The sequence below is a fragment of the Falco cherrug genome, chromosome 5, assembly GCF_023634085.1.
Source record: "Falco cherrug isolate bFalChe1 chromosome 5, bFalChe1.pri, whole genome shotgun sequence".
NCBI classification, from domain to species: Eukaryota; Metazoa; Chordata; class Aves; order Falconiformes; family Falconidae; genus Falco; species Falco cherrug.
The window spans coordinates 55,918,191-55,944,096 of record NC_073701.1 but is presented as its reverse complement, the minus strand read 5'-3'; the positions used below and the strand labels follow the sequence as shown (position 1 = coordinate 55,944,096).

At 41.1% G+C, this 25,906-nt stretch overlaps 1 protein-coding gene across 5 annotated transcripts in view; it reads right to left on the bottom strand.

Moving 5' to 3' along the window:
* The window catches only part of HELB (DNA helicase B), a 72,972-nt gene that overhangs the window by 16,392 nt on the left and 30,674 nt on the right, over nucleotides 1–25,906 (bottom strand). For 2 of the 5 annotated variants that reach the window (XM_055712785.1, XM_055712786.1), the window contains 3 exons: nucleotides 4,867–5,241; nucleotides 2,958–3,184; nucleotides 737–1,609 (listed from right to left, as the gene is read on the bottom strand). In XM_055712785.1, coding sequence (XP_055568760.1) covers nucleotides 737–1,609; nucleotides 2,958–3,184; nucleotides 4,867–5,143 — 1,377 coding nt within the window. In that variant the 5' untranslated portion in view covers nucleotides 5,144–5,241. Of the gene's footprint in view, nucleotides 1–736; nucleotides 1,610–2,957; nucleotides 3,185–4,866; nucleotides 5,242–6,091; nucleotides 6,330–25,906 lie in introns of those variants that run through there. The other 3 variants (XM_055712784.1, XR_008732631.1, XM_055712787.1) reach the window with 3 other exon arrangements.

Below are 25,906 nucleotides of genomic sequence, written 5' to 3'. Positions count from 1 at the left end.
AATAAGTCCCCAACATTGCATGACAAAGGGGAACAGGCAACTATCCAGTCCCCAAAGATAAAATAAGACCACGGTACTTTTGATGTTATTGTAATTTTGATTTATACAGATTATTCCACACCTCCAATGTCTTCTTGGTACTTTCCGCTATCTAGGAAAACAGACTTGACCTAAGTTTATTAACTTAGTTTTAAACAAGTTTTTTTAAAACTAAATTTGCTTTCTACATTTTTCCTCAAAAGACACAATATTTAACAGTAATCAAGAAAATACTCTGTGAATGAAATCTATCTCATTATTCAACCCCACCTACTGATCTCTTCATGTATGTGCAGTTATTAGCATGACTGCTAGGCAACAAGGCACTAGAAAAGAGCTATGCCATCTAGAAAGTATTTCTGTTGTAACTAAAAAAAAAAAAACCCAAAAAAACTGAGCTAGTAAGACTAGATGCCCATGAAAGGAACAAATTTGAGATGTGTGTCAGTAGAAAAAAAACACCAAAGTTACAGCAAATAATGTATTTCAAGTGATTGATTTATGATTCCCCAAAATCTAACGTTGATTTTCAAACGCTGACAAGCTGTACCTAAGCATTATCATTAACAGCTACACATTTCATAAGGGAAGTTCAGTAACAAGGGGTTTTGTTTTTTTTTAAAAAAAAAAAAAAAACAAGAATGGATAGTGTCAGAAGGTCCTTCAGAACAGTTTAAAAAAAATATATATTCCTTACCTGATGCAGCGTATATGCAGGAAGCTTAGTTTTTTCACTCAAAAGGCTTGCTGCCCTCCCTGTAGGTGCAGTAAATAGTACATTCAAAAGTTTTTTTGTGTACATATTCTCTGACTCCCAATGATTATCAAAGATATTCCAGTCCTCAGATGCATCCAGGTCTTCTTCAAAGTCCTTAGAAGCAGCTTCTACTTCTTTTTCCATCTGCTTTAAGTAACGAAAAAGGCAGCTAACTATTGTACTCTTCCCACAGCCTCCTTTTCCACTTATGATTGTAACAGGATTAGAACAAATCTTTTCCAGAGCAATTACCTGATCTGAGTCTAACTCTGTTTTACCTTGGCCACCACACATGAACCCCACTTCCTTTTCAGGAAAGTGATTTTCACAGTTATGATTGTCTGGACTATTTTCCTTCAGATTTTCCATTTCATGAGCCTGGGTAAAATTAATTTTGTTATCTACCATTTCTCCTGATGATTCAGAAGCACTAAGTACCTTTCTCACATCGACATCCAGTTTCCATGAGTGGTTTAACAGAAGGTCACCTATATACATTGCAATGTCTTTTTCAGATTTGTAAAGATGAGGTAGAAACACTAGTTTTTTCTCCCTAATCACCACATTCTGATCTTTCAAAAATTCAAGAGATTGCCAAACATGTTCAATGGACATATGTCTAGATACCAAACGAGCTAATTCATCTTGATCTTCGTAAGTGTGTCCCATTTCTCTGCACTGCTTCTTGAGTTGATCATACAGAATTAATGCATTCTTCTGCAAGTCAGGAATCTTCCAGAGGAGATGTTCACACCGACAGAAGGCAGCCCACGTAGCCTCACAGTAAGAAAGGTTCAGTTCCCTATAAGTAATCTTCTCCCCAGAAAGAATAAAAGCAAAGATATATTTATTTCAGAAGATGTTAGTGTCTTGCTGAATAACATTGCTCCTAATAAATACAAATTGCAATTCAGAGGGTGGAAGTCTATGAAAAAATATATAATTTTTTGTAATGCACAAACTTAAAATGCTTTTCAAGCAACATGAAAGCGGGATATTTAAAAGTAAGATGGCATGATAATTCCTCTCGGTCACTCTTCTGTATGAAATAGAAACTTCAAAAATCAAAAACCTGGCACAGAAATTGCGTATGAAGGAAAACTTGTACACAACTAATTAGCACATATTCAAGTAAAGGCACAAAAACTGTAGAAGCAGAGAACAGGAAAGACATTTATCACAATACTATTGGCAATTCTGAACATGCTACTTCAAGAAACACACAACCTTTACAGAGACTACCACAAAACAGTAGAAGACCGAAATGCACAAAAATGTGAACTACCGAGGGAAAGAAAAATGACGTGGAATTGCTGAGCCTTAAGAGAAAAAGCTAAGAGAGTCTTCAAGCAATAAGAAGCTGCAGTGAGAATGCAAGTCCGTAGTACAAGAAACGACAGAGCAACAAGTCTATATCGCATCAAGAAACAGACAAATTTGACATCAGGAAAAGCTTTTTAAACAAAAGGATGTGAAACACTGGAATATGTTTGCTAGAGAAATGTCTGAAATTGGAGGTCTTAAAAGACAAGTCAGAACATCTGTCAGTAAAAGCAATGGGGGGCTGAAACAGAGGCATTAATTAATCACATCTCTGAACTATTAAGCTATAGCTCCTATCTGAGGTACAGGAGTGCTAAGGTGAGCTGCAGCAGCAAAGCTGCACCAAAAGCATAGCAAAGGAAAACAGGAAGGTAAGCAGCAACCACAAATCCCATTATAAAAAACAGAGAACCATCAGATCAGATGGCCTTTTACAGAGTAACTTACCTACCTTACTATCAAAGCATAGATACTGTTTTATATATTAATAACAGAAAAACTCATTTGCTGGTATAAAATTGAACAGGACAGTTGAATGTTGTAAATTAGCTTTCTTACTTTTGGCCCAATTTCTACAAGGAACAGAAAACAAGATACTTGAGGTAAAGAACAAACAAATGGTTGTAACAAAACCACTTTTAAAATCCTCTGAGATTAATTTACTGCAGACCAGCTGGAAAAAAAACCCAGTACATCATCCGTTTCCAAATGATGTAAGCTTCCTTACCTCTGACAAATGCCCAGTTAATAAACCAAACATAACCAAAACAGCACTGTAGTCTAATGAAGCTCAAAGGTAACAAGCACCCCATTTTTCACCCTGCTTAACATTACTTACCCTGCTGAATCCAAGCTTCCATGGCTCATTCTTTAGTATCTCATCCAACTGTGTTAGCATCTTGTCTTGAAAATGTTCTTCCTCATCATCCGCTCCAATGTTTTCTTCAGTCTTTCTTTGCCAACACACCATATTCAACAGAGAGCAAAAATGCCGTGGCAGAAGAACTGGCAAGAACTCCAGTATCATCGGGTAAGTCAGAGCTACCAATATCGCCTTTCCTGCAACTGTAACCACCATAAACCAAGAAAGTTTTAGGCAATACACAAAGATATTCATAAAGGCAATTTAAATTGGCTCTGGCTTTTATCCTTCTGCCTCCCATACATCCAAAATACCTAAATTTCTTCCAGTTTCTTATTCTTTTTAATCCTTTTCGAATTCTTTTAAGTCCGTTTTCTCTGAACTGCCACAGGAAAAAACAGATGACATAAAAACTGTAACTAAATGTACTAATTTGGAAAATACATGTTATACATTTTTAAACTGCATACTCATATACATGCATATACATACATAAACTGCATGCAAAACTGCATTTTGTAGAATGTCAGTTCAGACCTCACCACACCTGCCTCTTACCTAAAGATTATTTTCATACAGATGTACAAAAGAATGTTTAAAATCCAAAATAAGAATAGAGGCTTCTAAATCTGTAGTGGCAGATCAGTAAGGGAACTTAGGAATAAGTGCTTTCCACTGGCTTTCTCAATGACCCCAAACAAGCTAAGCTATCACCTTCCCTGTTTCTATCAGTCTTGAGATCAGCAAAAGGGGTATAATGAAACTGATTTGCTCTGTATCTTGCTTTAAAATAAAATTTCAAAACAACATGAAACAAATTTCAAAAGTTTTATCTTTTGGCAAGAAAAAACACAGAATTTTTATATGTATGTTTGTTATGATTTAACACCAGTTGGCAACACAGCGGGATAGGGAGGGGAATCGGAGCAAAAAGGTAAAAAAAATTGAGGGTTGAGATAAGAACAATTTAATAACTGAAACAACATATTATTATAATAATAATGGAAAGGAGAGAGAAGGAGAGAGGAATAAACTCCAAAGGGAAAAAAGTGATGCACAATACAACTGCTCACCACCTGCTGACCAGTGCCCAGCCAGTTCCCAAGAAGCGACTGCAGGCCCCAGCCAACTCTCCCATTTCATATACTCAGAATGACATTCTAAGGTATGGAATACCCCCTTTGGCTAGCTCTGGTCAGCCGCCCTGGCTGTGTCCCCTCCCAGTTTCTTGTGCCCCTCCAGCCTTTTCACTGTTTGCTTCAAAAGCATACTCCTGATCCAGTATCTAACACTCATGTAGTCACACCACCACAGTCCACAACAGGATGCTCAGCAGTCCTGAACTATCTCCGAGTGGGGACACTCCAGTGTTTCCACAACCTGCTCCCCAGCCACACCAATCTACTGATTGGCAGGGTACAAATACAATTCAATAGCCTAATTGGTGCAGCTGATTTGGACTGAGCTCATTTGCTGTTCCCCTGCACTACAAAGAAGCAGCTATACTATTTCTGAACACGTATTTGTCACAAAAAGTTATACCACCATATTTAAGCAGTGCTGAAGCCATTTTTTAACAATCCTTGTTATACCCAAATAAGCTACAGGAAGCCAGTACCAGTGTCTCTGCATCCCTGGCACAGATAATTCTACTTAATAAGCCTACAGAATTCAGGAAAATCTTTGTATGTTTCTAACTGTATGCCTATCTTTAATTGGTCAGCTGTCCCACTGTCCTCAATTTAAAAAAAACCAGAAGAATCTTCGTATGTCCAGAATTCATTTGAATATACAGTTCATATGAAGACATGTTAGCTTGAACATAGTATCTGAAAGAAAACTCAGTGGCTTATAAAGCAATCAAAATAGCAAAGGATATACCTACATGATTTTGAAACATAGTAGAAGACGTCATAATCCTTGGTGTCTCTTTGTTTAATCCCCATCTGTAAGCGTGAAGCTTGGAACTGTTTTAGTTTTTCTTCAAGATTTCTAAAACTCAGCATAGACTCCATAGGAAGCCAAGTAAGAAACTTCTCTTTAAAATCCTCAGGAACAGCACATTCCTTAAGAAAGAGTGAAAACACTTGTCGGTTGTTTTCTTCTATATCAGTCCGCAGAAAATATGACGGATATCCTTGCACAAAGTACTTTGAGCCCATTTTTTTAGCTTTAACATTAACTCTCCACCAAGGGTCAACTAATGGAAAACGTCCAACTACTTCATACTCTTTTTTGGAGCCATCTTCCTGTATAACAACTGAATCAATAAAAAGAAAAAGAAAACCACTGTTAACTGACAAAGATTAGAAGTTCGGTTTGATTAAAAGTTTTGTTTTTTCAAAGCTCATTTTGTCTTTTGTATAAGTTGCAGTAGTGAAACTAAAGCAACGAGTATCTTTCCAGTAGTATTTAAAAACAAAAGCAAAACCAACCTCAGAAACAACCACTAAAACTGCTTCTGTAAGCGTCAGAGCTAGAAAGTTGAACTTGCATATTGTTGTTTGTTGAGACAATTAAACACACTGGTATATGGTTTAATATTGCATCATTTATGCCAAGTCAAGTTTGCAATTCCATTTCAAAGTTTTGCCACAAAGCACTGCATCGCGGTGCCAGCATTCCCTTCGGATACATTCACGTATCAAAGACTTCTCACAACTGAAACCACCAAAATTATATGTGATTAACCTAACTAACTCTTAGGATTTTGGATAACCTGGTTTGCCTCCTCTTCCATCCTCTTTCCCTCACAAACGTTAATACACCATTCCTCGATCCATGATTAGGGACTAAATGACTCCACCAGAACAAAGCAAGCACCTGCGTTTAGCAGGTAATTACTTCGGTAACCGGAGAAGGAGCGCGTTTCGGTTTCATTTACTTGGAAAACACCGCAGGCGCGCGGCCCCGAGCCCCCCGCAGCGGCGCGGCCCGGCACCAACCACGGGCCCCCGGCCGAGCCGCCCCCGGCCCCTCTGAGGGCCGGGCCGGCCCGGAGGCCGGCTGCGGCTCCCTAGCGTCAAACGGCGCCCCGCGCCGAGCCCCAACCCGCGCTCAGGGGAGGGCCCCGGGGCTGCCCGCCACCGCCCGGCCCCGCCGCCCCTCACCGGCTCGGCGCGGAGGCAGCGCGGCCGCCGCCTGCGGCCCAGAAGCCTCCAGGAGCGCGGCCTCCGCTAAGTGCGGCTCCTCCTCGGTCTCCTCCTCCTCGGTGTCCTCCTCCGAGCCCGCCGCCGCCGCCCCCCGCCGCGGAGGCAGCAGCACCCCCCACAGCTCCACCACCGGCCCCAGCCCCTGGCCGCACACCGCCATGGCGCTGCCGCCGGGCCCTCCCGCGGGATCCCTCCGCCCCGCGCGTGGCGCGGAAGCAGACGGTGGATGGGGCGATGCGGTTGTGCGGCGCCGCGGCCCCGCGGCCCCGCGGCCCCGGTCTCCTGCCGGCCGTGGCGCCGGTGCTGCCTGGGGAGGTGCAGGCCTTGCCGGCGGCCGGAGCCCAGAGCGTGAGTTACAGGTAACGCACCGGTGCCTGTGCGTTGGGGGTGCAGAGAGCTGGTTAGTGCGGCGTGACCTCTCGGGAGCGGGAGAAAGGCGCGGGACGTGGGGACGGCTGAGCCCTGCCCTGCCATGGTTTGCACCCATACATCGGTACCCTGCTGCAGAAACCGCTCCTTTTAATAAATTGGGTGGCAATTCTGTGTGCTGACATGACCCTGATCACAAAACAATCAAACCATAAAATCAGATCTTCAGCGCATCGTATTCAGTTTCACCCAGCTGCCCCCAAAGCTGTATAACTAATCATGTACAACTGGCAAACCCTTTTCCAGCAAGCCCTCTTCTAAAACCACCGCACCTCCCTGTACTGTACCCCGGCAGTTCAGAGGGCTGCTCAGGCTTTGCTTCGGTTCAACACCGCAGGTGTGTGCCTTTCCTGCAAGTTCTGTCATACAGTAGTTACATGTTTTCTTGCAGTCATGGATGACAATACGAAGCTGTACCATGTTTAGTGTTGACCTCTCCTGAAGTCCACCAGAAATTGTGCCATTCAGTGAGGAAAGCAAGCATTTCTAGGATCTGTTTTAAACTGGTTTGCACTGGTTAGCAGTTAACAGGTTAATATTAGCTATTTTATTATGTAGCTTTTTTTTTTTTTAACAAAATGTCACATAGTTGTATTTCTTCATGTTCACCCCTATTAGCTAGTATATGTTTTCATCAAATAATTAAGTTTGTTTGATAAGGTTTGTTTTCAAAAAATAAAATCAATTTTGCTAACTCTTGTGTTTCCATTTGCCCCCTCTTTAATTTTGTAACCATATTTTATTCCAGTTTCTCCTTTGTTTTGCTTTGGGCTGATGTCACACTAACTAAACTAGAGGACACTACGGATATCTTGCTGCCACTTCAGAGTACTGGCATGCAGGTTAAAAGAGAGGCAAAAGCAGTAAGTGCTGGTGCAAAGGCTGGTGGATTCTACCGTTTCAAGTTCAGTAATTGAGTCTGTTGCACTCCAGACCAAAGTGCAACATAGAAATGCCCAATATTACGCTAAATATAACGTACCAGTCTAGGCACAGCAGCAGATAGTTTGCCCAACTTCTGAGAAGCTGGCAGCAGCATAGGCATACCCTTCAAAACAGTAGTGAAGGTTGGTTGTACATATGTTTAGAAAAAGTGATATATAATAAAATACATCAATATACAACATTTCCTTTTGGTCTAAGCTAAAAGACACCTGATCCTTTTTCACATTGTTTCATGACTCCTTTCCATGTATGATCACAGAATGGTTGGGGTTGGAAGATCTCTAGAAGTGATCTAGTCCAGCCCCCTGCTAAAGCACATTCACCTACAGCAAGTTGCACAGGATTGCATCCAGGTGGGTTTTGAATGTCTCCAGAGAAGGACACTCCACAGCCTCTCCGGGCAGCTTGTTCTAGCGCTCTGTCACCCTGAAAGAAGTCTTTTCTCATATTCATATGGAACTTGCTGTGTTTCAGTTTGTGCCTGTTGCCCCTTGTCCTGTTGCTGGGCTCCACTCAAAAGAGCCTGACCCCATCCTCTTAACACTTGCCCTTAAGATATTTGTAAGATCCCCTCTCAGTCTTCTCCAGGCTAAACAGCCCCAGCTCTCTCAGCCTTTCTTCATCAGGGAGATGCTCCAGTCACCCCATCATCTTTGCAGCCTACGCTGGACCCTCTCCAGTAGTTCCCTGTATCTCTTGAACTGGGGAGCCCAGAACTGGACCCAGCACTCCAGACGCAGCCTCACCAGGGCAGAGCAGAGGGGCAGGATCACCTCCCTCCACCTGCCGGCCACGCTCCCCCTAATGCCCCCCAGGATCCCGCTGGCCTTCGTGGCCACACGGGCACACTGCTGGCTCATGGGTGACTTGCTGTCCACCAGGGCTCCCAGGGCCTTCTCCGCAGAGCTGCCTCCCAGCAGGTCAGCCCCCAGCCTGTGCTGGTGCCTGGGGCTGTTCCTCCCCAGGTGCAGGACCCTACACTTGCCTTTGTTGAACTTCATTAGGTTCCCCTCCACTCAATTCTCCAGCCTGTCCAGGTCTCACTGAATGGCAGCGCAGCCTTCGGGTGTATGATCCAGGAGGCCTGTTGCCCACAGGACTACCCTACAAAGAATGGCCCTCTTCACCACCTACCTACTTACAAAATTGACTCAATCACACGCAGAAGCATGGACTCTCCCTCTGTCCTGGCATGGCTGCCTGACACTTCTCCATTTCTGGAATACCTACATTACTGTGTCAAGTAATATCTATAAAAAGACAGACACATATAAATAAAACTTCTATGATTTTTAAAACCAGCTGCAAGTCTCATGCAAACATAGAGTCTTGAAACAGTTGTTTTCAGTTTTTGTGTGAGTCAACTTTAAATAATGGTATTCTTTCTCCAGCTTAATTCACAGATAATGAAATAACTCTTCTACGTGGCAGGCTGAAAACACATGGCCTATAAAAGGGAGGCAGGAGAGGGGTCAGAGGCATTCATGTTAATTTAAAAAATATAAAGCATTAGCTTACTGAAGTGCTTAAGGATGTTATACAGTGATACATTTGAATCAGTGCTTTAAGATACTTTTTTCTTACGAAACATCATTTCACATTAACACTATATTTGTGTAAGTGAAACTGGATGTCTGAGTGCCCTAGTCTATTCTGAAAATACAAATTTAATACTGTATTCAGCAAGTGTGACCCTGAAATTTCCTTGTCTTTTTACAGTCTGTATTATACATGCTGAATTCCTGTATGGTGTCTTATATTTCCATTCCTTTTTGAATTCAGTTAAGGAAACACTGCTTTGTAAAGACTGAGGAACAAATACTGAGGTTTAGATGCATCCTGATTATGAATGACTTTCTGCATGTCCAGCTTCGAATAAGTAAGCCTTGATTTTCAAAAATGCTATTTGCTGCTCAGGTGAAATAAGATTGTTTTTCTAGAGCTAGGTGGTCAAGTGCTGAGAATTAGAGGACCCTTTTGAAAAATTGGGACTAAGTGATTTGCTAATCTCCACAGTGTAGCCAGGTTTAAGGTTCCCACCTGCTTGGTTCTCTTCCCTCCCCTTAATCAATACTGCTGCAGAGAATACAAGTGAAAGTTAATCTTCGATTTTAAGTCAACAGTAAAATTGTTAACTCTAACACAAGAAGGATTCCATCCATGAAAGTCATGAGTGAAAAAGATAAAAATAAATGAACATCTGTATAGATTTAGAAATCTACAACACTTGCAAAAAAAGATTGTTTAACATTAAAAAACAGATGAACACAAGGCCTCGAGATTCAGTCAAAAATTACTCTGTCATGAAGATTTTAAATCATAGTTTGAAAAATACTTTGAAATCTTAGATCAACTTTGGGGACCAGCTTTTTCTCCATCATGTCTCACTTTAAATTCCACCTCAAAACCCAAGAATGCACAGTAAAAGGAAAACGTGCTTTGACAACCCTGTGATTTTACCTTCTAATGCACATGATAATTCATGACTCTTAGCAAATAATCTGACATGACACTAAAGAAGTCATTACTTCTTTAGTCTATGGGGAAAAGTCTGTTCATAAATTTGAACTAAATCTTGCTGCATTCAGTGGAGAAAAAATCCAAAGCATTAAAAAGCAAATAGTCACAATGAACAAGGAGAGATCATTTGCGCTGTCTCTTACTGCTTTGTGTCTTAACACAGTAGCAAGTTTTCACTTAATAAAAAGTATGCACATATGAGTCCCCATCCTTTACATTTGAAATCCTACTCTGAAAACAATTTTCAGAACATTCTGGCAGGTACCATTTATACACTGAAGGGTTATATTAATGCCAGCTTCCAGAATTAAATAAGACTTGCTACATTTCTTAGTGTTGCCCCATGCCAGACATCCCCTTTAAAGCTCATCTTTGAATCTGAGTGGGATCAGGGGGGCATCCCCCAGTCTCAGATTTTTTTGGATATTCACTGCTCGTGTATACTCTGTTGTGATTCAAGAGATTCCTGTCTGCTGAACTCCAAAAATACATCTGAGTTTGCCATCCAGGGGCATCAACTGGGAGCCCTCAGATCATGAAATTAGGTGATGTATCTAGCACAGCAGGAGGCAGAGAGAGGTTTAAACTTTCATTCCTCTTGACATGGAAGGGTTTCGTTTTGTCCTGTGATCTTCCAGGGTGCCATAAAGGAATCATCTCCACAGCAATACTTTTGAGGAAGGAAAATTACGGACAACAGCACCTAGCTGCCTTTTGAAATGCTAAATTCAAGTGCTGGACCTGAACAACCGTGAGCTAGCCAACATGAGGTCCAGGAGCTCTCAGCTAACACCAGAATGACCTAACATTAGAGTATGGTGATTTTGGAGATCTAGGGATCCCATAAACAGATGCCAAGATACAGAAGCTTTTGGAGGGTGGTGGCTAGTGAAAAGGGGCTGTAAATTGACTGCAGATAAATTAAAACTGTTAATTACCAGAGTTTCTCATGTGAAATCTCTTCACAGCTGGATGACATCTCTATAGATAAGGCAGAAAGTGGTAGTTCCATGCCTTTTTTTTCCCCCCTAACAATGAATTTCAGAAGATGTCAAACATACTATGAATGAGATATGTATGTCTCACAGGCTGTATTAAATATCAAACTAGCAGAGCTTGAGATATATGTAAACATTAAACAAAAAAGAAGTGAGAGTTGTTATAAGAACATCATATTGCAGTGTACTTAATAATTGTCTAGAAGAGGGGTTTTCTGAACACTTCAGAGTTGTAGGATAGATCCCCCTGGTCAGGACAGATACTGATATGGAGAAACAGTGTGAAATGGGGATAATGGACATCGATTGTGATTGTATGTGTCTGCTCAAGGAATGTGGGTATGGTGACTAGTCATGGGTGCGGTGTCTGGTCACCTAGGCACACAGCCTTGAGGAGACGCCTACAGTTTTGAGGAGAAGCCTGCCCCTCTTCCTCTAACAAAGGGGAGACAGGGAGACGCCTGCCCTTCTTTCTCTAACAAAGGGGCTATTTAAAAGAGAATGAGAAAAAGATGAGAGACATTCAAATGCTATCTAGAGGGAGGGAGTGCTAAGTCTCCTTGCTGGAGAAGATTGGATGGTCACAAGGACATGAATCACCTGAAGAAGATCGGATGGTCACAAGAACATGAATCACCTACAAACCTGCAAGACCACCACATTCCAGGAAACGGACTGATAAGCTAATTAACATACGAAGCGGGGTTTAGGTAACGAATATGTATAGGCGTTAATTGAATATTCATTTGTTTCATTGTATAAATGTGAGATGGTTCGTCACTTCGGGCATGCACGCTTGTGGAGGAGCGATCCCCCGTGCATCTGCGCGCAATGAACATACCTACTTTATAACTTTCGAGTTATAGAGTCTAATTCCGCACGTCAGTTTCGCCAAACTGGAGGATTTCTGCTCGGCTGAGGGACCAGCTGCGGAGCGGACGCTCCTAGGCGCGCCCCGGGAGATTTCCTCGGAGGAGCCTCCTCTTCTCAGCTGTTCACCCGGGAGCAGAAGGGAAATCCCTGGGTCCACGGATAAAACAGTATGTTTAGTAACGGGGCGGCTGGTGAGACGCACGGAGACGTCCGGCGCGCAGCGTAGTCCCCAGGAGGAAAGGTAGCTTGGGAGGGGGTTTGCTGACCGAGGGGTGGCCGCTAGCGATCTTGAGGGCAGATCGAGCAAACCCGAGGTTACTGCCATTCCTAAAAGCCCGGAGGCCTCGTGACGGAAAGCGGGGGCGGGACGGAATAAGGCGGAACCTCACAGGAACAAGAGGGACCTCACAGCAAAAGGGAAACTTTTGCGTAGGAAAAAGAGGAAGCTAAAAACTTCCTTTAGGTTGTCTTAAGAACTGGGGAATTCCTGGAATGTAACAACTGAAATAGCGCTGTGTCTTGTTTGTTCTATGTGTTGTCTTGTTATATGTTCAAAACTCGGAGTTATGAAATGTATGTTGAAAAATATTAATATTCTGGTAAGTCGTGGCAAATAGCGGAAAACTTCTTAACACTCTGCTTAAGACCAGGAAAAACTGGTTTTTGTTTGTTGTTTGTTTTTTGGCAATTGCTCGTTGAAATGCATACTTTGTGAACTGTTAGTGTTCCTAAAACATACTGCTTGTGTGACTGCGGGCTGCCCGGAGAGTGTGAATGGTGTGATTGAGATGCGCATTTTGATTTTCCGTGTATAGCTTAATTATTTTGACTAAGTGTGAGTGCAAGAGTGCTTGAGACAGGCGTTTGAGTGCAAAACGAGTAAGAAGCTCTATCCGCGTTTCCGACCTTGGGTGGCTAAGGCGGCCGGAGAAAAACAAAGTAATTAAAATTGCAAAATGGGAAATGGAAGGAGTAAGCCCTGTGAAAAATCGCCCTTGGGTTGTATATTAAAATATTGGAGTGATATCGTAGGACATGGTGGTACTGAAAATAAAAGGAAATTGGTTAAATATTGTAATCAGTGGTGGCCTTTGTATAAATTGGAGAGTGATGCGAAATGGCCTCAGGAGGGAGGAACGTTAGGTTATAACACTCCTGCAATTAATGTTGTGTCTGAGAAGAGAAGGAAAATGGGATGAAGTATCGTATGCAGACATGTTCTTCGTCCTCCAGGACAAACCTGAGTGGCAAAAGGACTGTGGATTAGTACCCCCTCGGGATCCTATGGTACTAGCACTAGAAAGAGTGCGGGATTAACATCACCTGATCTTTGATTGTGGCTCTAGAAAAGGATAGGAAAAAACTGAGACCTAAACTAGAAAGATGTTCTTGTTGAAATTTTTGTGTTAAAAAGCTCAGGTTGCGGTTCCTTCTGTGGAGCAACCAGAATGAAACACGTTGTAAGATATAAAAACTTGTACTGATGTATGTAAAACCTGAGGCGTGTGTGTGTGTGTAAGTGTTGGGGTGAGTTTGTACAAACCCCTGTACCCCCTCGAAGGTGCGACTGAATCATGCTGGGATGCATGGCAGGATGTTTTCTGTTTGCCTGCAACGGCATGATATGTAATAACACAGACTTAAAGCAACAAGTAGCAGATTTGCATTCAGGGTAAGAAAGAGTTAAAACAGAAGTGCTGCTGCAGAGGCAGGCTTGTGTAACCTGCAGAGCAGGAAGAGCATCTCCTGCCCCGAACCCTTCTGATGGTGAGGAGGAGGGGGTTGCTATTGCTGACAATTGAGCAGAAGGACCTGACAATGTCACCCCAATTGCTGCAGCATTTGCAGTACAACAGGACCGGTAACGGCCCCTTTAGGGCAGGGAATGGGTATGAGGTGGAATTTTAGTGAATACAAAACCAACTTATTTGTTAAACTTCAGTAAAAAATAAATAAATAAATAAATTTGTTACAGTTGTGGGAGCTGCTGGCCACCAGGAAAACATCCTGAAACCTTTAAAGTACAAACTAAAAAAACAAATAAGAATGCCAAATTCACTAAAATCTTTGTTGGGATGAGATTTATTAGAACATCTAGACGTTTAAAGAAGGGGAAATGAAATTAAAAGTTAAATATGATCAAGTAATTGAAATATTGAGCTTATCTTTAATTCAGCAGAAAAGAGGAAAAGAGGACCTCCCTGAAGTAAGAGAAATTTTTAACCAGGTGTATCTGAAAATAAATTCCAGGAAAGGTGAAAAATGTTTTACCTGTTACAGTAAAATGATAAGGGGGAGGCTTGCTCAGTTCAGATAAAAACAATATCCCTTGGTCAGCAAGGCTGGGGGATATTGGCAGAAAAAGTGAAATAAAATACACTCTGTAGTAGTTCTACTAATGTAAATCTGTGTGTTTTGCCATGACAGTGACTTGTTATGGGATGTGCAGATGAAACTGCATTGACAACGAAGTACAAGGAATAAGGTTGGTCAGGTGCCTCCTACCATAGTCAAGGGCAAGACTGGGTTGGCCTCTGTTTGCCACCAAGAAGACTCTTGAGCTCCGCTGTTGGCTGCAACCCAGTAGGCGTTGAGCGGTGGGAACATATGCCATGCCAGACCTTGATGTGAGGCATGGCCCACTCTGAGGCACTGATTTGGAAATTGGAAACTGCCTGGCCGACCATGAGGCCAGACGAGTAACAGAGGAGGTAGGAAAGGAGGAATTATCCTTAATACCAGATGATAAAATCCAAACTGAAAGTACAGATCAAGAGCCAAACTATTCTAAAGAAAACTTAAAGGTAATTCAGGACATGAATGATAAAATAAAAATAAATAAGTGGATTTATTTAAGGGATGGTTGTATAGTGGTACCATCCAATTTAATATGGACCACAGCCCTATTATTAATAAGACACATTGGGGAGCTGATACTTTATATAAAGGTCTAAATCAGAAATTGAAAGGGCGAAACTTGTATACTGTAATAAAACAGGTGACTCGGCAATGTGAAATGTGTTTACGCAATAATCCCAATACAGCAAATAAAATAAAACTAGGGAACATTAGTAGAGGGAATGTTCTAGGGCAACATTGGCAGATCGATTTCTTGGAACTTCCTAGAAAAAGGGGGGTATCGATATTTATTGGTACTAACAGATACCTTTTCAGGTTGGCCAGAAGCCTTCCCGTGCAGAACTGCTAAAGCCCGGGAAGTGACCAAAATACTACTCCAAGAGATAATACCTAGGTTTGGAGTCCCAGCAGTAATGTCCTCGGATAGAGGACCACATTTTGTGTCCAGAATAGTACAACAGATCAGCCACCATCTAGGAATAGATTGGCAATTGCATACCCCATACTGACCACAATCGAGTGGCCAGGTGGAAAAGATGAATCATCTAATCAAACAACAGATTGTCAAGTTAGGTCAAGAAACAAATCTAACTTGGCCCCAATCTTTGCCATTAGCTCTTACATGAATTCGAACTAGACCAAGAGCAAAAGAGGGGCTTAGCCCATTTGAAATTTTATATGGACGACCCTATGGGGTACAAAAGGGGATGTCTTCACAGATTGGTGAAGAAACAATGACTTCCTATATGGTGGCACTAAATAAATAATAAGAATTGAGAAGCATGTGATGGGAACACGCAGTAGGGGTCTGGATGGACCTGTTCACGATATACGACCAGGGGACTATGTATACGTTAAGTGTTTTGCAGATAAAACCCTGGAACCACAGTGGACCGGACCTTTTCAAGTCTTACTCACCACCTACACTGCAATCAAGGTTGAGGGACAGAATTCTTGGATTCACCATACCCGGATTAAGAAAGCCCCTGCAACTTCGTGGAAAGTAACCCCAGATAAAAAAGAACTGAAACTCAAATTTACTCGGACAAATGGGAACAATGTGGGTGACAAGTAAGCGAACCTGAGCGGTTGTGGATCCACCATATGGGAAGGGCACCACAACAAACAATATAGAACAAAAGAGTCTGGGACTGAGCCAGTGGCCAGTCTTGCCCAACTTGTTATCAGTAAGCCCCAACTCAAACAAAGATATTTTTGATCAAGACAGATTTTATATGTATATATGAGGAACGTTTAGATTCTTAAAATGATCAATAGTGGGTTTAAACCATTTGTGGTTTTTTGTACCCTCTCTCTTACCTACAACCAAGAGCCTGATAACCGGCCTTGGAATCATGCCCAGAAAAAACACACTGGAATAATGGGAAAGGTGGACTCAAAGATGAAACTAGCTATGGTGTTTTTTTCTGAAAATGAGGTGTACCAAAGGAATCAATGGGATCGGGAGGACGTACACAAAGTCGACCGATTATGGGGAAAATTAGGAGATAGGATAAAAGTAGGGTGTCAAACATATAATGAAAAGGATAACACCAAGATTTCGGGAGACACCCTGATTAATGTCAGAAAGGTAGATAAGGAATTTACCCTTCTAAATACAACCATGTGCTTTAATTCACGGGAATGTTGGCACAATTTTACCTTGACCGAGCCCATCTTTATAATATGCCTAGGAAATGAATCCCCAAGAACAGCTCTGACTTATAAGATCAAAATAACAATCATGCTAACCACTGTTCCTACCACCACCACAGTTACAACAACCCCATTAACGCTTGATCTTAAATTAACTAAACCAGATCCAAAAATTTATACAATTGGACCATATGTAATCAGAAATTCAGGTCAGCAACAAATGTTGTTTAACCCAGAATGGTCTCTTAAAAGAAAAGAGTTACAAATACAAGTCAATGTTTCTGATGTTAAGCCATCCTGTTCCCCCTTCTTACGAACCTCTTATGAGGGATGGACAACTTGGTTAAGAAAAAGGGGAAATATTTATCGAAACAGAATAGTGAGAGATGTAACTGGAACGTTGGGAACAGGACTCAGAGTATTAAATTCCATAGATTCAGAGGTGATAATGAATAAACTAGCCACCACCACGGCCGATCTATCAAAACTACAACAACCACTAAAATCTTCATTATTGGCATTAGGGGCACATCAATGGTTGATATCGAAGGTACTCCCCAGGTGGGAACAAATAAACATGGAAGATCATCAACTCATCACTAAGGCATTGGGTGGTTTACAGGATGATGCCGCCCTGGCTCTAAGTTGTATCCAAGCCCAAATGTGGATGCAATCAATAGCTGCATCCATAATAAGAGAAGGAGAGGAAGGCATATTTCCTACAGAAATTCGAAAGATGGTTTGGGACAATGCTATGGAGGTAGAAAGAAAACTCCAGTCATGGTGGAATATGGTGAACTTTACCTACGACCCCAACACACACACCATCACAGCTTTTGTGTTAACCATACATAATGCAGTAATAATTAACATACCCCCCATTGTAGCCCTTGGAATTAACCATAATGGGGTGCTCCTATACCCTTTTGAACATAGAACATGGGCCAGAAAGATAGGCGAAAAGTGGCAAACAGTAGATTTAGAATCTTGTATTATGCGAGAACAGCAGGGCTTCCTCTGTGAAAGCAATACTATAATGGCTCAGGATACTTGTTTAGATACAGATCAGAAAATATGTCATTTCGAGGCCCGACCAAATGCAAACTTGAAAACAGTAATTATATATGCAGGGAAGGGATGTGCGTGTTTGAGAACTAAGTGTAACACAATAACCATAGATGGGGAGGTAAAGGAGACTGCACAGTATTCAAATTATTGTATTTGTAATTTTACTACTATCACAGGATGCGATTTTAGTTACTCAGCCCCAATAGTGTCTCATCAATTCTTAAAATCCTACTTTACCCTATCACAGATAATAATTCCTACCCCCATAGGACTAAATATAAGCAGTATAAAAGAACTATTAAAACATGCAGATTTACAACGTATACTGGAAGAAACCAAAGAAAAGGGACACAAAACTCTTCTTATGATCCATCATGATGTAGAGGGGATCAAGAAAGTTTTAAAAAAGGTAGAACAGGATGGAAACCATAATTGGTGGGATACTCTCTTTGGCTGGTCACCTTCTGCAACAGGAATTCTTAACACTATGGTACACCCCATTGTGATCTTATTGATCAGTTTAGGAATTTCCTTAATACTAACCATTATGTTATATTTGTGGGTTTGGAGAATGTTTAAAAGGGTAACACTTATGTATGATGCTTTATATCATTCGGGAAGACTGCTTAAGTAAAAGAATTTACTTAATTTAATAGAAAAGGGGGGATTGATATGGAGAAATAGTGTGAAATGGGGACAATGGACATCGATTGTGATTGTATGTGTCTGCTCAAGGAATGTGGGTATGGTGACTGGTCATGGGTGCGGTGTCTGGTCACATAGGCACACAGCTCTGAGGAGACAACTACAGTTTTGAGGAGAAGCCTGCCCCTCTTCCTCTAACAAAGGGGAGACGGGGAGACGCCTGCCCTTCTTTCTCTAACAAAGGGGCTATTTAAAAGAGAATGAGAAAAAGATGAGAGACATTCAAATGCTGTCTAGAGGGAGGGAGTGCTAAGTCTCCTTGCTGGAGAAGATTGGATGGTCTACTTTATAACTTTCGAGTTATAGAGTCTAATTCCGCACGTCAATACAGTGATTTGATTTGGAACTCTGCCAATGTAAACAACAGCATTAGCAATAATGTTGAACTCTGCTTGGAAAACATGCTTGGCATTATCAGAGCTTTAGGAAGCAAGACAAGTTCGTTCTCTGCATTTAATTCAAAGTTCTGACACAGGACTGCTCCCTATTAAAAGCTTCAGAAGTATCTAAAAACCAACACAACCTTTTCTTTATCCAAAAAAGCTGATGAAGCCTTGATGCAGTGTGCAGAGCAAATGGTTTGAAATAGATGTCAAAAATCCTACTGAAAAAGACATGTTTCTAAAAAGTAGAGGAGAAACAAATGTTCTTGGTAATGTCAGAAAGGTTATAGTCCTCTATATAGCCCATATAGTTCTCTATGTAGCCCTCTACAATGAAATCCCTTTTAGAAAAGTTCAGCAATGACTTTTTTGTGCCTTGGTTACAGGTTCTTGTTTCATAGCTTTGTGTATTTTCAGCGTTCCCTCAGGGCACATGGTATTTAATGTAGAAGCCAGAATTGCTATGTCAAATAGCAAATGTTCAACTATTATTGGATATAATCAAACGCTTATTGTGTACATTTATGCTTTTCACGTGCCCAGGCTAGTAACACTTTTAAGAACTTAATGTGGTGTGTAGTGTAAGGCCACCTATCTTGTTCTTTGGTATTAATGCAGCCATCCTAATTTCCTCAAGCTATCTAAAAGGACTTTGCCAGTATGTCACAATGACATCAGCTTGTGCTGCATCAAAATGCTAAGTGCAGCGTGTTTGGCAGACAATAGCATTATCTCTTGATCAGACACAAGACAGACAAACTTGACTCAAGGGTCTATAAATATTAAGTAGGACTGGTATTCCTAGGAGTTGTTAATCAGCATGCTGTTTTTGTGGTGTGTGAGCGTGCTGAGATTAGATACGTTGCTGAGAATTGTCTTCCTTTGTGTAAGATCTTAGAAACTTGTTTATTATAGGAAAGTTAGGCTTACTTTTAAAAAACAGTAAGTTTCTAGTTTCAAGGTTGTCAAGAAAATGGATACTAAATATGCTCTGACAAACCCTTCCCTGCCTTTCTCATAGGCAGTGTTCCTGGTGGCCATTTATTTGCTATTCAAAGGCATGATAGATTAATTTTTAAAAGCAAATTAAAAAATACTTTCTTTGGTGTTGCAAGGCTAACTTCCAAAAAAACCCTGGTAGCAGGAAGACAGGCTTTATTCTTCTTACTTCCCAAGACCACAAAATGTTTGCAGCATGTGGCATATATTTCCCCTTACAGGATGGTGACTTCATCTGTAGGATCAGGGTCACTTTAACTTAACCATACTGTTGCAGAGCACTTTAAAAAATGGTGTTATGAGTTTCTTTTCTATAGCTGAGGGAGGAAAAAGCAACACCAATACAAAAAACTTTCTGGATAGAATGGCTGTTGCTACAGGCTTAAAAAAGATATAACTATTTTTATAATTAAATGTACATGTACAAGGAGTTCTGCTTGAATATATTACATTCATTCACCAGGCTCCATGTCATGCTTATAGGTTTGTACCTCTCAGGAGAGAAATCCAGAACCGTTATGTAATTCTCCAGGAACAGATAAAATCTCCCTTAACAGTTTTTTGTAGTGGATAACACTTAGCAGTGCTGTTTCTAAAACAGTCTACATCTTGGTGGCTTGGGGAAAAAAAAAGAAAGAAAAATAAAGACTACATTATCCCAATGTGTTCCATTAATGAAAAGGCTAAGGAAAACAACAACAACAACAACCAAACAAACAAAAAAAACCCCACAAAACCCAAAACCCACCAGAAAATCAAAGGTAGCCTTGCTATGAAATTCCTGGAATCCCCCAGTGCTATTTTGTAATGAAAGTTTGGGTAATTATAATGACATGTGATAATATTTTGGTTTGCTTTTTTTTTTCTTCACCAGTATCCTGTCCTAATCAATGGTTTGGAGGAGAAATAGTCTGTGAATTGCAGAAGTCTGCATTTTTGCAAGAGAATCCAAGATTGTTCATTTATGTTTATAACTTAGACAGCTATGTTGTTCTGTAATGGTGCAACCTCTACACTCCTGGTGCACCACACAGCAAAGATCTAGTTAATAAACTCAAAATTTAAAAGAAAGGGGTCTCAGAAAAGGAAAATTCTCTGTCTTGTGAGACTTTCAAACTAAAGGATATTAGTAAATATTCTTGAAATGCTGTTCTGTACTTGTTCATTTTTCCTTTTTGAGATTAGTTGTCTGATAACAGGGAGGAATAAAATGGGAGCATGATTCCCTTGGGATTTGACTGAAGACTTCAGTATGTCCTGTTCTTAACGGTATTTTTTTAATTATCCTTAGCAGAAGATCATCCTACTGCTAGCAGCATAATACTGTGCGACTGTGGGGATGAGATTCTGGGCCCAGTTTACATCTATATTTGCAAACTGACCTGGGCCATAACAAGGGCTGAAGCAGAGGATTGCCTTCATCCACACTATATGCAGCTGTGGGCACCCTGGTACATTTTGGCCTGTGCCAAGAACACTATCCCAGAAGATGCCCGGGTCCTGAGAGCATTTCTCCCCCTTCTTGTCGTTCAGCTTCAGGACCAAAGAACAGATCCGGGCTGTTTTCTTTTCTGGTTCAGAGGTGGCCACTAAAGCTTCCCAAGAGAAGTCATTTACCTGTGTACAGTTCTACTTTCCAGCTGTTTGCCAACAAAGGCCATTGCTCACATCAGCTATATAAAGCCTTGTTTGATACTCAGATCTGGAAAGTATTTGTAGCCACCTTCCCCCTGTTCAACTTTTCACTGGAGCTTTTCTTGAACAAAGACTAAATAAAAATGAGTAAGGACTTTCACAGTCTGAGGTTTGAGCCTGTTTCCAGAGGGTCCTCTGAGAGCCTTTCCAATTATTTCCCTTCAGCTGAGCTCCTGAGTTTAGCTATTAATCTTTCTTCATAAATAAATCACTGCTGTACACTAACCCTTTTCTGTTACTGTTCCTCCAATTTTTCTATACTTTCCTGGTAAGGAATTTAATGCAATATTTTTCATGTGGTCTTACAACCATAATGAGCAGATAGAAGTGCTAGTATTACAGCTAAAAGTAGCTTAAATGCAACTGTTCATCTTCTTTTGTAACAACAAAATTAATGAATACAAAGATTAACTTCTCACTAATTTTCACTGTTCTCTTTTTCCTCAAATTCCAAATAGGTGTTCTGTTGGAAAAGCAAGGGTTCCCAGGATGATTTACAGAGGAGAAGGGATGGTGTGGGAGTGGATGAGAGACACTAATAGAGCCCAGCATTACAGGAAAGAACTTTACAGACCTTCCATTCATCCCAACTGCTTCCGTGTCTGGACAGATAATAACAGGCTGTAAACCCCACCTTTTAGTTTTGTGTAAGGCACTCCGATACAAAGGGCTTGTGAATAATAGAAAAACTGAGAAGAGTGGTGAGAGCTTGTTGGCTGATGCTGTCAAGCAGCAATGGGCACAGAGGTCAGGAGGATTTTAAATCCACTGGGATTTAACAATACTATGCACTTTTCTCTGTGACCAGTTTCCACCCTAAGTAAACCACCTGGAGAATGGAAGTAGTTCTGACAGGAGGGATATGGCAGCTCTGAACTTAATAAAAAGTTAAAATGCTCACATAACACTGTGCTGGGTCATGCATCTAGTATGGATCAGAAGATACTCATGGAAAGCGAATGCATGATGACAGCCAAATTGCTCAAACCATGTTGATATTTTTAGCATAGGAGAGAGAGAGTAAAATAAAGAAAAAAGCTCCCTTTGGGGTCCTCACACAGAGTGAAAATTAAATTTTCCAGACCAAAATACCAGAGATATTATGGACCAGTAGAAATTAACTGTGTTTTGGGATTGATACAGTGCTGCAGCTTATATCCTTTTCCTTTGGAAATGTGTTTAGCGATCACTGCAGGCCAGTGCAAAATTATAGGATGATTTTTCAAAACTTAAAAGATTTTTCGCTCTTGATTGCATGTAGCAATTCCTTTGTGACCCTGAAACCAGAACCTGTTTTCTTTACCAACATGTTTGCTCCCCTGTTGTTGATACACAATGATCTTAACAGGTAGCGAGTTGTGTGCTCTGGGTTTTGTAGGGCTGTTTCATAGGTTTTGGCTGATGCAGTTTCTGCAATGAACTTGTTATTTCTTCTGAAACATAAAATGTGACATGATGTGTGGCAAATAGACTGAGATAAAGTAGAAGGCTGAGTCTAATGTGGAGCTCTGACATTGGCAACTTAACCAAGATTTCTGTCATAAGTAATGGAAGAGTTCGCAGCGGTAGCCATGGTGTGTAGAGGTCTCCTCCCAGCATCTCCAGTTACATGGTGCACTGGGGTACCCCTGACAGAGCATGCAGAGCTGAAGGGATGATAGGCAACGCAGGCAAATCTGTGGGCTATCTTGAACTGTAAGATGAAAAATTTTAGAAGATGGCATATTATGGAGGGATGGGGGAAGATGTGAGCACTGAAGAGGAAAAAGGAGTTCCTTTCTTTCTGAGGATGCAGAAGGAAAAAGCAGAGTGTTAATCTAAAACAAAGCAAAGGCAGGCAGACTTTCCATAGCAGTTTTTCAAGGGAAACACCACCACTTAAAATCTCCACTCTTAAAAAGCAACACTGTCTTACCTAAGCTCATTTAGAAACCACCTCCTGGCTAGAGTTTTGATTAGTAATTATGAGCAGGTTTCCTTTCACATACAGCTTTCCAGGGAGAAAGGCAAAACACTGACTGAATCCACTGGTAAATCCCACACGTTATGAAGCTACCAATGAATCATGATTTCTCCTTTACTGTGTTAGCACTACTCACACAGTGTTCATAATGCCTCAAACAGTAATGATGCACATATTCTATATGCTGAGATCTTTGTATCCAAATTTATTTAATAATAAGATGGTCCCAGAAAAGCTAGTTTTAAGATGTAAAACAGAGAAAAATATTTCTTGCTGTGACATGTGGCAATGGCTTTCCAGCGACTAAAGGAAGAATTTTACTCTTCCTGCTCCTTTGTGAATGAATCTGCTCACATAACAGCTATTCAAAGAACAATATGCATTTGTTTATATTAATGTGATAGATGTTAAAATTTAAAACTCTTCTCACATACATGCTTTTAATTTAAAAGAGCTGCTCCCACAATACCATGCATGATAACATACTTGTATTTTTTTGTATTCTTTAACAAAGAATGAAGTTCGCTACATTCTGACTTGCCTTGTTCACAGGTGAGAGTGCTTACAGGAGAGCCCCTGAATTCTTTAACATAGTATCAACAGACACTTACATTCAGATTGTGGTTTTGTTACTAATGAAGGTAGAGTCAGTAATTTCATGTATTTAATCTGACATTGAATTAATGAGAGTCAACATGGATGCAAATGTACCAGATCATTCTTCCACCATACCTTCCACGCAGAACTCAAACTTCACGTTTATTTTGAACTGTGCCAAGACACTCCATTGCTACTAAGTTTGAAAGAGGAAGGTGTTTATGAAAAAGGATTTTTCAGTGGTTGTAAGACCAGGCTGTCCTGGTTTCAGCTGAGATAGAGTTAATTTTCTTGGGAGCTGGTGCAGTGTGTGCTTCGGATTTGGTGTAAGAACAATGCTGATAGCACACTGAAGTTTTTGGTTGTTGCTAGGTCATGTTTAGACTGAGTCAAGGACTTAACAAACAGGACAGTTTGGAGGTGATACCTTCCTAAATTCTTTCACCTTGAAGAGACGCTCTGATCAGTTACCTAAGCTCAGGGCATTTTTGCTCTTTTCTTGACTTGGCACAGGGTTTAGGGGAGGAATCCAGCCTCATTTGACACAGCTCTGAGAACAGTTTAAAAATATTTCTTGAATATACCATATTTTCTTGAATACACCATATTTATACCTTCTGTTATGCAAGCATTATTTTCCTTCATTCTGATGTCTGAGATTTGAACTATCTTCAGAAAACAAAATACCACCTCAAGGTAAATCACGCAGCTTCTTATTAATGCTGCTCTATCAGAGCATCCAGATCAGTGCTAAGCAATCTAACTAGCAAGTGGAGGAAATGGTGAGTCATTATTAAATTTATGAGAAACTGCTTCATAAATCCTATACAATCACTTTTTCTGAGCTGACTTGGGAAAATCCTTTAAAGCTGCCTCATTCTATTTGGCATACACAGTAGCTCAGTGTGATAGAAAAGATTTACCTTTCCCCAGACAACTTCCCAGAGCCCTTGCTTTTCAGCTGACAGCGAGGAATGAGCTTGTAGCAGTGTGTTTCAAATTAGAGTCAGGTTTAAAATCTTTGAAGGCACCTCAATTTAAGTAGAGATTAGGCACATAAAACCAAAATTACAACTCAAACCCCTCTCTGTATTTCCCTTACTCTGGAATTATTGAAACACCCTGGGTACCTAGCTTATTTACTTCAAAGCTTCCCGTAACTCTGCACATGGACCTGATCTGAACAGCCCAAAGCCCTATGGGGATCCAGAGCCAGGGTGTTCTGCTTCCTAACTTCCCCGTGGGGTCTGGTCTGCTTCAGGAGCCCTCCTAGATACCTAATCCCCTAGTAAAATCAAAGATTCATAGGCAGAAAGTAAAAGAAAAGGAGCAATATCAAAGCCTGATGATGAGGGCTGGTCTAGGGCACTGAGGTTCTGGGGTCTCAGTGGACATCTCTGATGGCTCTTTCATACCAGTTTGGCTCCTCAAGCCTCTGTCCTGAGCCATAAGCTCCAAACTGATGTGTGTGCCCATCTCCCAAGACAGGCAGCATTCCGGACCATGCACAGCTTTCGAAGCTGCCGGGTGCTCCTTACTGGCTGCCTCCTGGGGCTTAGGGGTTCTGGGGCTTGCAGCACCTTGCATCTGCAGCTGAATTTCTCCTGAGCCAAAAGTCTGGAAAGCCAGAAACTGTAGAAACCATGTGTCCAGAGGACTCTTCGAAGCTGCCTAAAGCAATTATTTTATGTAACCTTTCTGAAAGATTAAGACATATTTTTCATCTTAGAATCACTGAATGACAGCTACATTTTTTACTTCCCATAGCTTTGGACTGTTTCCCAGTTCCAGAACAGAATTTGTTACCTTGTTAATTTTGGAGGTTTTGACATTTTTTATGATCATCCCTCATGATTCTCCTAAGACCCTTAGCTAACCAGCAAACCTACCAGGGTATGCTCCTGGAGTATACTATACTTGTATTTTACATTGGTGACTACTGGCGCAGAATCAAAAAGCCTAATTGGGATTAAATATTCATATAAAATAGAGAACAGCGTAACCAACAGAAGCCTAAATGTGCTGGAATGACTGCATTAGTTCTTTGCTAGTATAGTGTGAAAAACAGTGTATTACTTATCCT